The sequence below is a fragment of the Gossypium hirsutum genome, chromosome D03, assembly GCF_007990345.1.
Source record: "Gossypium hirsutum isolate 1008001.06 chromosome D03, Gossypium_hirsutum_v2.1, whole genome shotgun sequence".
NCBI classification, from domain to species: domain Eukaryota; kingdom Viridiplantae; phylum Streptophyta; class Magnoliopsida; order Malvales; family Malvaceae; genus Gossypium; species Gossypium hirsutum.
In genome coordinates, this window is record NC_053439.1 from 34056994 (window position 1) to 34067485 (window position 10492).

Genomic DNA, 10492 nt, shown 5'->3' on the forward strand with positions numbered 1-10492 from the left:
CGACAACTATATTTTTTCTGTTCCATCTTTTTCCTGAAGTAACATAACTTATTAAGATCGCTTCGTTATCACCATTTTCAGGTACCTGAACCTCTTTTGGGGGTTTTTGATTAGTTATATATTTGGCCTCTTCTTGGGCACTTGCCTCCACAATATTACCATATTGAATAATTGCTCATTTCCTTTTACGAGGATTTTTATCTTTGGAATCAATTGCCCTTTAATGCTTCAAGCGTAGATTACTTTCTTTTGCACTAGCAATTTTCCCTATTGGGATATCAATTCGTATTGGAGCATTTTCAGCTAGTATGTGAGATTTTGTAATTCTCTTTAGGTTAGTAAATGAATCTAACAGTTGATTGGCAATGTTTTGCAAATGTATGATCTTTTGAAATTCTTGTTCACATTGACTTGTGCGAGGATCTAATTGAGATAATGATGATCCATTCCATGTAATTTCTTTTACTAGTTGTATTTTCTCTCCCCCAAATGTTGGGAATGTTGTTTCATTAAAATGACAATCAATAAATCGTGCAGTAAATAAATCTCCAGTTAATGGTTCAACATATTTAATTATAGAAGGAGATTCATAACCAATATATATTCCCAACCTCCTTTGGGGACCCATCTTTGTGCGTTGTGGTGGAGCAATTGGAACATATACTGCACATCCTGAAATTCTAAGATGGGAAATATTTGGCTCTTGACAAAAGCCAATTATAATGGGGAGTACTTATTATAGCTTGTTGGCCTTAAACACACAAGTACTGTTGCATGCAAAATAGCATATCCTCAAGTTGTAACAGGGAGTTTTGTTCTCATAAGTAATGATCGAGCTATTCGGTGGAGCCGTTTGATAAACGATTCAACTAAACCGTTTTGTGTGTGAACATAAGCTACAGGATGTTCAACTTTTATCCCAACTGACATACAATAATCATTAAAAGCTTGGGATGTAAACTCACCAGCATTATCAAGATGAATAGTTTTGATTGCATACTCTGGAAATTGTGCTATTAATCGAATTATTTGAGCAAGTAGTCTTGCAAATGCTAGGTTGCGAGTCGATAATAAACACGCATGTGATCACCAACTAGAATCTTTTGGTTCTTTAATGGTTGTGCAATTGAATTCTCGATGATTCTTCGCATCATAATAGATCCGGGATGGCCTAATCGGTCATGTCAAATAGTAAAAGTATGTGGTTCTACAAACTTCTAGTTTGTAGTAATATATGACTCAATTGCACTAATATGTGTATAATATAAACCTGATGAAGCAGATGGCCTTTCCAAAACATATTTCTTTCCATATTCAACATTTGTAATATATAGATATTCAATATTTTTCTCATTCATAGTCTCAATATGATATCCATTAAGACGAATATCTTTAAAACTCAATAAATTTCTTTGAGACATAGTGGAATATAAAACATCACCAATGACAAATTTTTTACATTTAGGTAATAATATAATAGCTCTTTTAGAGTCTTCAATAAGTTTTGAACTACACGATATTGTATTAACATGGGCATTACTTATTTCAAATGAGAAAAATATTTTTTATCTTTGAGTATCGTATGTGTTGTAGCACTATCTACAAGACATATGACTCCATTTATTTTGGGTCCATCGAAATTTTGTTGAATATTCATTTTCTTCATAAGAAAAACAAAATATAATATGAGAAACATTGCAAATATTTATTAATACATAAATTATTATTTATGCAAGAAAATAAAGCATACTTAAAACAACAACAAAAATGTCAAAATAACATCTACTTTTCTAATGATTCTCAAAGAAATCTACCACATCTAAGTGAGTTATATTATTAAGGTCATTAAATTTATCACCCTCGTAGGCATTGTCAGTTTCAGTATTATAATGAATATCTTCATCTTTTGCCTTCATTTCATCATTTTGGGATATAAAATTTGTCTCCATATTTTTTCCCTTCTTTGTAATGGATGCTTGATAAAGTTTCACTAAATGCTCAGATGTACGACAGGAACGTGACCAATTCCCCTTCATACCACATTGGTAGCATATATTCTCAACAATCTTTGAAAGATTATTTGACCACTTCTTTCTTGTATTTTATTGTTATTCTTTTTCTGGTAATTAGAAGTATCATTGTTATGACCACCATGATAACGATTACTAGTACGTCCTCAACCATGTCCCCCACTACATCTACGACCACGGCCGCGACCTCTATATTTTCTATTTTTGTAATTATTGTGTACTATTACATTCACTTCAGGGAATGGTGCAAAACCAGTGGGATGAATTCCATGATTTTTCATCAACATCTCATTATTCTGTTCAGCCACCGAAAGGCATGAAATCAATTCAGAATAACTTTTAAAACCTTTTTCGCGATATTGCTGCTGCAGGAGCACATTAGTTGTATGAAAAGTTGAAAATGTTTTCTCTAACAAGTCCTCATCAGTTATGTTTTCTCTACATAATTTTAGTTAAAAACTAATTTTGAAAAGTTCTGAATTATATTCACTTACAGTCTTAAAATCTTGCAACCGTAAATGCATCCAATCATAACGAGCGTTAGGGAGTATCACCATTTTCTGATGGTCAAATCGTCCTCTCAAAGTTTTCCACAACTCAAGAGGGTCTTTCACAGTAAGATATTTCACTTTTAATCCTTCATGTAGATGATGATGAATGAAAATCATTGTTTTTGCCTTGTCTTGATTAGATGTTTCTTTATTTGCTAATATAGTATTTCCTAGACCTTTAGCATCTAAGTGAATTTCAATATCTAACACCCATGACAAATAATTCTTGCCTAGGATGTCTAAGGCCACAAATTCAAGTTTGGTAATATTTGACATTATAATCACTTGAATCAAAACAAAAAAAATATTAGTAAAATAATAAGCATTCACACTCGTAAAATAATTCAATTATATATACCAAAATTGCTAAATAATAATATGTACGTCAAATATTGGAATAGAGAGGAATAGTCATAATAATAATTTAACACAAATTACATTAATTGAATTTTCTTATAGTAAAAAAACATGTATATATAATTATCATTATTAGATTTGAGTTGTAAAAAGACATGTGAAAATGTTACCCAAAGCAAATATTTCATCTAGAAAATAAAATAAAAGAATTATGAAAATACGTATATTGTTATATAGTTTAACGGGAGTTATCACTACACCAAAACAGGTTTTTAGCGGTGTTTTTTTTGCCTTTAGAAGCGCCGCTAAAAGTATTTGCGGCGTTTTTTAAAGCGCCGCTGTTTTCAACGCCGCAAACTTTTGCGGCGTTTATTTCTTTGCGGCGTTTTTAGAAATAAACGCCGCTATAGATCAGGACCTTTAGCGGCACCTCTTCCACAAACGCCGCTATAGATTGGGACCTTTAACGGCGCTTTTGCACAAACGCCGCTATAGATCAAGGCCTTTAGCGGCGTTTTTGCCACAAACACCGCTATAGATCAAGGCCTTTAGCGGCGCTTTTTCCACAAACGCCGCTATAGAACAAACCTTTAGCGACGCTTCTCGCAAAAACACCACTAAAAACATAACATTTAAAAAAATTATTTTAATCAAATAATATTTATTTTATGATAAATATTATATTATGTTTTATTTTTTAAATTTGAACTTTAAGTATACTTTTAAGGATAAATAAAATATATTATTTAAATTAAATTTTCTATGAAAATTTTAACTTTAAAACTAAATATAAAAATTAATGAATTTAGTTTTAGGATTTAAAATAATAAATTAATAACACAATTAAAATCCAAAAGTTAGAACTCAAGTTGTTGTAAATATTAAAGTAAAAATAAAAATTTAAAATCAAAACTAAAATAAATAATACATATGAAAAACAGGCTGACTAGTTGAACCTGCCTATGACTATAAACAATGCAAGGTAATAAAAAATACAAAGTGCTTCTCTGTTTTCTTTGCCCCAACATTGATATGCTTCACCTCATGTATTAGGTTGTATGCGATCATAACTGAAGACAATAAAATAAAAACCAAAGACCCAGAAGAAAATTAAAGCAGTAAAGTCTTTGGATAAGTCTGTTACGTTAAGCATACCAATTGACGCGGGATCAAGGCACGCCCTTAAGCTTTCGTTATGACAACTCGTTGACGAAAGCCAACACCCATGGTTACTAGGTCTAGGAGCCGGCGCCAGTGACGATGGGCCGGAAGGCTAAAAACCAGGAAAAAAATTACTTCTTCTTTTTGGTTCTGAAAATTAAAAAGTTAATAATAATAAAAGAGTAAAAAAAATACCAGGGAAGATTCCACCGGAGGTCGAGCGTGTGGTTGAAGAAAGAGTAAAAGGAAAGAAAAGATTGAAAGGATTTCCTTTGAATCTATATATATGTATATATATATCATATTAAATAAAAAAACAAGTAAAAAAACAAAACTAAGGAACATTTCTTCAGAAATCTATAAATAAATGAATAATGGTTTGGAAAAGAAGAACCTTAGTTTGGTGGGTTTAGGTTTGCGCTTGTTAAGAAGCGGCTTCTTAGATCTGGAATACTTTCCCACACCACGGATCAGATCTGGGTTTCTGGTCTTGACGGGAGTCTTCCTTTTCGCTGCCATTTCGTCTCTAAACCCTGTGCTTCTACTTCTGCTGCTGCTATGGGGCCATGGGAAGATTAGGGATTTCAGGGGGAGCGGGGGAATTTTGGGTAAAATAGCCCATTTTTTCAAAGTAAAATGATTTTTGGGCGTTTTTTATTGTTTATCTTTTGCGGCGCTACAAAAATTTATTTCATTTTAAATAAAATAACCCCGTTTTGCTCTATTAAAAATATTTTATTTTGTCTGTTAAAAATTATTAGTTAAGTGATTTTATAAAATATTTTTTTATTATTTTTTATAAATTGAATTTTTATAAAAAACCAAGAACTCTCAAAATAAATATCGTATATTTTAATAAGAAAAAAATGATAAAATGGCTATAATTAATTATTAAGTTAGAATTATCCAAATTAAATAATTACCTATATATCCATATCTTTTTTATCTCATTTTTATTTTTGTTTTTTTTCTTATAATTTGGTCCTATCTAAATTAAATAATTACCTATATATCCATATCAAATATTTCAAATGATTTAGATTAAATATTTTTAAATATAAAATAATTAATTGATTGTATAAAATTGTATCATTTAACAAATCTCAAATAAATCTTAAACCCTAAATTAGCTATTCAATATACATAAAGTCTATCTATTCTATATCTCTTAAATAATATAAACTATACTCATAATTTTAATATCTTAAAATTATTATTATCTCTTTTACAAATATATAAGAACATATTTAATATATAAATTAAAAAACTAATTAATCTAAACCCTAATCTGACCCTTAAATCCCTAAATCCTAATCCCTAAATCCCTAGCTCTTAACCCCTAACTCTTAATCCTTAAACCCTAAATCTCAACCCTTAAACCATAATCCCTAATCCATAATCTCTAAATCCATATATAATTATTTGACCACGGCGGGGGCAAGACAAAACACGCAAAAAACTGAACCGAGCACTAAAAATACTAAATCGGGAAGGGATCACACGATTTTGAAGAACCAATTTAATATTATCTCTTTTACAATTATATAAGAAATTAATTAATATATAAATTAGAAAACACTAGTTAATCTAAACCTTAAATCATAAACCTAAACCCTAAAACCATAAACCCTTAACACATAACCTCTAAACCTTAAACCCTAAACCCCAACCTTTTAAACCATAACCCCTAAACCCATAATCCATAAACCTTAAAATGGTAACACTTAAACCTTACACTCTAAACCATATACCCTAAACCAAAAATCCTAAACTATAGTGATAATTAATTCAATATTTTAAAATTAATATTATCTCTTTTACGATTATATAAGAAATTATTTAATATATAAATTAAAAAACCAGTATTGTATCCAAAAAACTTTAAAATTATTTTAAATAATAGTATTTTAATTTTTCCAATTTTAACAAATATTTTAAATTATTTTAAATCCCTGAGCATTAGCGGCGTTTTCTAAAAAACGCCGCTAAAGCCTTGAGCATTAGCGGCGCTTTCTCAAAAAACGCCGCTAAATCCCTGAGCATTAACGGCGCTTTCTCAAAAACGCCGCTAAAGACCTTAGCATTAGCGGCGCTTTCTTAAAAACGCCGCTAAAGACCTGAGCATTAGCGGCGCTTTCTCAAAAACGTCGTTAAAGACCTGAGCATTAGCGACGCTTTATCAAAAACGCCGTTAAAGACCAGAGCATTAGCGGCGCTTTATCAAAAACGCCGCTAAAGACCAGAGCATTAGCGGCGCTTTCTCAAAAACGCCGCTAAAGCCTGAGCATTAGCGGCGCTTTCTCAAAAACGCCGCTAAAGCCCCGAAAGCTCAGAAAAACGTCATCGGTCTTAGGTTTTTTTGCGGTGCTTCCTGAAAAACGCCGCTAATGCTTGTTTTTAGCGGCGTTTTCCATAAAACGCCGCTAATACTCGATCTTTAGTGGCATTTTTTATCCAAATGCCGCTAAAAACGCCACTAAAAGCCTGTTTTGGTGTAGTGTATGCAGGCAAATTATAACTTCACTATGAACTTGTAGAAGCTCATGTTGATAACGTGTTACAAAATAATTAAATAAAAGAACGCATAAAGTAAACAAAGAATTTTCTCGTATATTCTTTTCATTTACAAAAGAGTTCTATTTATAAGCCACTGACATTCAATGCAACACAAATAAATGAAGCTTATTTAACTACTTCATTAACACGTACATTAAGGCTCCGTTTGTTTCACTGAAAATGGCTTCCGGAAATGATTTCTGGAAAATGACTTACTTTTCTGGAATAACTAATATTTTATGGTGTTTGGATGAATCTGTGTAAAATATTTTCTTTTGTTTGGCAGGTTCTTTAAAAATATTTCATAAAAGCCGTCATACATTTGAGATTTTTTTTTCATTGTTTAATTGAGTTTATTTTATATCTATAATTTTATATTTTACATTGTTTTTACATATATTAAAAATATTTTGTTAAATTAATTAGGTTCATTGCAACGATTATTTTTTAGTTACATGACTACCAACTGAGTATTTTTTTATTTAAAAATGTGACTTTAACAAATTTGACAAAAAAATCAACAATGTCAGTAGTTGGACTTGATTTTCAAATCTAGAAAGTAGAGGGACTAAATTCTTGAAAATAAAAGTATAGAAACTAAATTGCAAATTTGTAAAGAGTATATAGACTTATGACATATTTTAACATTTATACTACAAAATATTTATTATTAATATATTTATAATTGTAATAAATATTTAGTATTAAAATATTAATATTGATATTTTCAATAATATGTGAATAATATTATTTAAAATTATTATTCTTAAAATTTACTATTAAAATAAAAATTAAAAATTAAAAATTAAATAATTTATTAAAAAAAATAAATTATATTATTATATAACTAAATATAAATAATTAAATACGTATGTTTAATAATATTAAAAAATATAATATTTTATATTAATATTTTAAATATTTTTAAAAATAAAAATAAAAATTATTATCAATATAATAATATTAAGCTTGATTTAAGTTAATTTTTATATAAAAGTAAAATTATCTATTGAGGAGCTCTTTTCCGGAAAATGACTTACGCTCTTCAGAAGGGTAAGTCATTTTACAAGGAAAAATGCTTATTTTCCGTTGACCTGTAAGTCATTTTCTGTTGACTAAGTTGTTTTCTGTAAAACAAACACAGGAAAATACAAAAAATATTTTCCGTAAAATTTTATACATGTAAACAAACGGACCCTGAGCATCTTTCATAATGAATGGAAGATTTTATCTCATTACTTTCATAAATATTTAAAGGTTATAGACATCCATTTAATGTATTTACAACACTATTTTTAATTTTAAATATTGTTTTTAAATGGTTGATGTGCACGTTTACTCAAATGTCGATTTAAGATTTTGTATCCATCCATTAGAAAATACTTTTATATATTTTTAAAGCATCTAAAAGTCCATATCTTTACTTGTGATTCAATGAGGATATGTGTCTGACCAAGAGCTAAAATATTTTTTAAAATATTTTAAATAATAAATTCAAAATAATAAATTTACAAATTAATTTGGTCGATTAAGTCTTAACTCGGATGACATCAATATTATCATCATTTCAAGGGGATATGGGTTCAAGTGTGTTAAAGTACATTTATTCTCTTATTTAAAAGTTGAGAGGAACTATGAGTAATTCTAACCATTGTATAAGAAAAATCTATATGTTAACTCAAAAATTAATTTAAAATTTTTATCTAATTCTAAATAATTATAATAAATTTAATTTTGATAATTAATAAAAACAATCAGATAATATTGATTTAATAAATTTAATATTTAATTTTACTGATAATTAAATAAATTAAAATTTTTGGAAAACCCCGGTGTTAGCGGGGTGTTGATGCTAGTTATGATAAAAACACCTCAATATTTGGTTGCGATGAGATCAGTAAACTAATTAAAATAAGATTAACAGTACTGTCTGAAAATGCTAAGACCGACACATATTCAAATCCCAACGAAGAGTAGTTGGATAGCTAGATTTGCTAAAAGATATTTGTCCTTTGCTAAAGTTGTAATAGGTTCGAATACATCTAATTTGGATATAAAATAAAGCTGTCGTATTTAATAAATGGCAAAATAAATAAATAAAAATAGTAATTTTATAGTTTTACGCCCACTTCAGTTTGTCACTTAGCATGTAGAAATATCAAGTCTCCTGAAGAAAATAAGACTAAAATGTGTAATAGGGGTTAGACTGTTGTCCGTTGGTATCTAATTAAGTCTATAAATACCCCCTTACGCCGCACTATTTTTTTATCACGATTTCATAAGCACCAAACAACAGAATCATATCGGAAAGAAAACTAATGGGGAATTGCATGAAAGCTTCAAAAAGGCAACTGGAGGAAGAAGAAATAGAAAAGGCTTGTGAAGCTGCTGCAAAAACCATCGTGAAAGTGAAGATAGTGCTGACGAAACAGGAGCTAGAGTTGTTTATGGTGAAGCTGCAAAAGAATAAGAATGGTGGAGGGAAGTGTTTAGGGGATCTTTTGGAGGAAATAGAGAAAGCAAGATGTGGAAACAAACATGAATCGTGGAGACCTTCATTGGAAAGTATCATGGAAGACGATCCTCATGGACTTGAATTAATGGAGCACAACAGATCGTGAAGCTTTTAACTTTTCTTTTTTGTAAACTACTAAATATATAACCTTCTTCTCATGTTGGTTTTTTTTTTTAATTCATTTTTTTACTTGGGCAAATTACGCCAGAGGGTATATCAGAATTTCCATTTGATTTTTTTTTTCTGGATTGATCCTTTGGCTTGTGTGATGAACCAAGTGGGTTTTTGGATAAATATAGATTTCTCTTTGTTTACTAATTACTGATATGGAGTTTTATTTCTAAGCTGTGCTTTTATGGGAAATGGGAATTGATGGAATAAAATTTCTGGGTATTTTATGAAATTAGTTAGAAGTTTTGTAGTTATAAATTCACCTAGCAAATCTTCGCAGAATCTCTCACTCTTATTTCTTATTTGAGAAATAATTGCGAGTTTCAAATTTGTAATTAATGATTTAAAGAGTTTGGGAGTTGATTGTAAACATATGGGAGTTGAGAGTCTAAACTCCTTTAATCAAATTCAGCACCATACTAATCAACTAACCATAACCAACTAAATATAAACCACTGTTTTGTGGATGCCCTGAAAGCAATGGACAACCTGAGTTAGAGAAAAAAAATTTTAAAATTAGATTGGTGGTTGAATTAATTAAGCAATTGGTTTATCGGTTTGATTGATTTATTTGGTTCGATTAAATAAATTATTTAAAAAAATTCATATTATATATTAAAAATTCACTTCAACCAGTTTTTTTTATCCAGCTCAGTTGGGTTGTATTGGTTCTTGAATCAACCGGTTCAATGCTCTTCTCTAGATCAGTACCTTAGCTAGTTCTCAGTTTAACCAATCTGACCAGCTAATCTGGTCCTGTTCAAACAACCTTGCCTACAAGAGAGCTAAGTCGGGTTGAATTTGGGGTGGGCTTATGTATAATATTAATATACTTTGTATTTCCCCAATCTCAGTTTAGCTCGAAATATGAAAAATCAAATTTTACTTCATATTGGTAAATGATTAACTTAAGCTAGTTTTCGTCTTATTCATGTTATTATTTATTTATTTTAAATATTTATGTTATTTTAAATTAAATATTTAATAAATTTATATTTCTCACTTATTCAAATTTTAACAACTTAACATATTTTTAAAATGTTTGTATTATAGTATTATATATTATTATAAGTTTAATTTTTGTGTTATTCTTTAAAAAAAATTATGTATTATAAATTTCATAATGTATAAAAATAAAATTGCATAGTATA

At 29.3% G+C, this 10492-nt stretch overlaps 2 protein-coding genes across 2 annotated transcripts; one reads left to right on the forward strand and one right to left on the reverse strand.

Moving 5' to 3' along the window:
• Positions 1-3795: 3795 nt before the first annotated feature.
• LOC107950766 (60S ribosomal protein L6-1) lies at positions 3796-4769 on the reverse strand. Its single transcript, XM_016885722.2, has 3 exons — positions 4494-4769; positions 4295-4377; positions 3796-4211 (listed from the first exon to the last, which is right to left on the reverse strand). The coding sequence occupies exons 1-3, from the start codon at positions 4616-4618 to the stop codon at positions 4177-4179; spliced, it is 243 nt and encodes an 80-aa protein (XP_016741211.1). The 5' UTR covers positions 4619-4769; the 3' UTR covers positions 3796-4176.
• Positions 4770-8874: 4105 nt separating this feature from the next.
• Positions 8875-9491, forward strand: LOC107950948 (uncharacterized). The gene has a single exon (XM_016885846.2). It carries the CDS (start codon positions 8974-8976, stop codon positions 9274-9276), a length of 303 nt encoding a protein of 100 aa, XP_016741335.1. The 5' UTR covers positions 8875-8973; the 3' UTR covers positions 9277-9491.
• The last annotated feature ends 1001 nt before the right edge of the window (positions 9492-10492 follow it).

Bases quoted from the DNA above. Each gene is read 5' to 3' on its own strand.
- LOC107950948 (XM_016885846.2), top strand. From the start codon at position 8,974: ATGGGGAATTGCATGAAAGCTTCAAAAAGGCAACTGGAGGAAGAAGAA.
- LOC107950766 (XM_016885722.2), bottom strand. From the start codon at position 4,618: ATGGCAGCGAAAAGGAAGACTCCCGTCAAGACCAGAAACCCAGATCTG. The intron at 4,378-4,493 runs GTTCTTCTTTTC...ACATATATATAG, and splicing joins CCTAAACCCACCAAACTAAG to ATTCAAAGGAAATCCTTTCA. The intron at 4,212-4,294 runs GTATTTTTTTTA...CCTGGTTTTTAG, and splicing joins CTCCGGTGGAATCTTCCCTG to CCTTCCGGCCCATCGTCACT.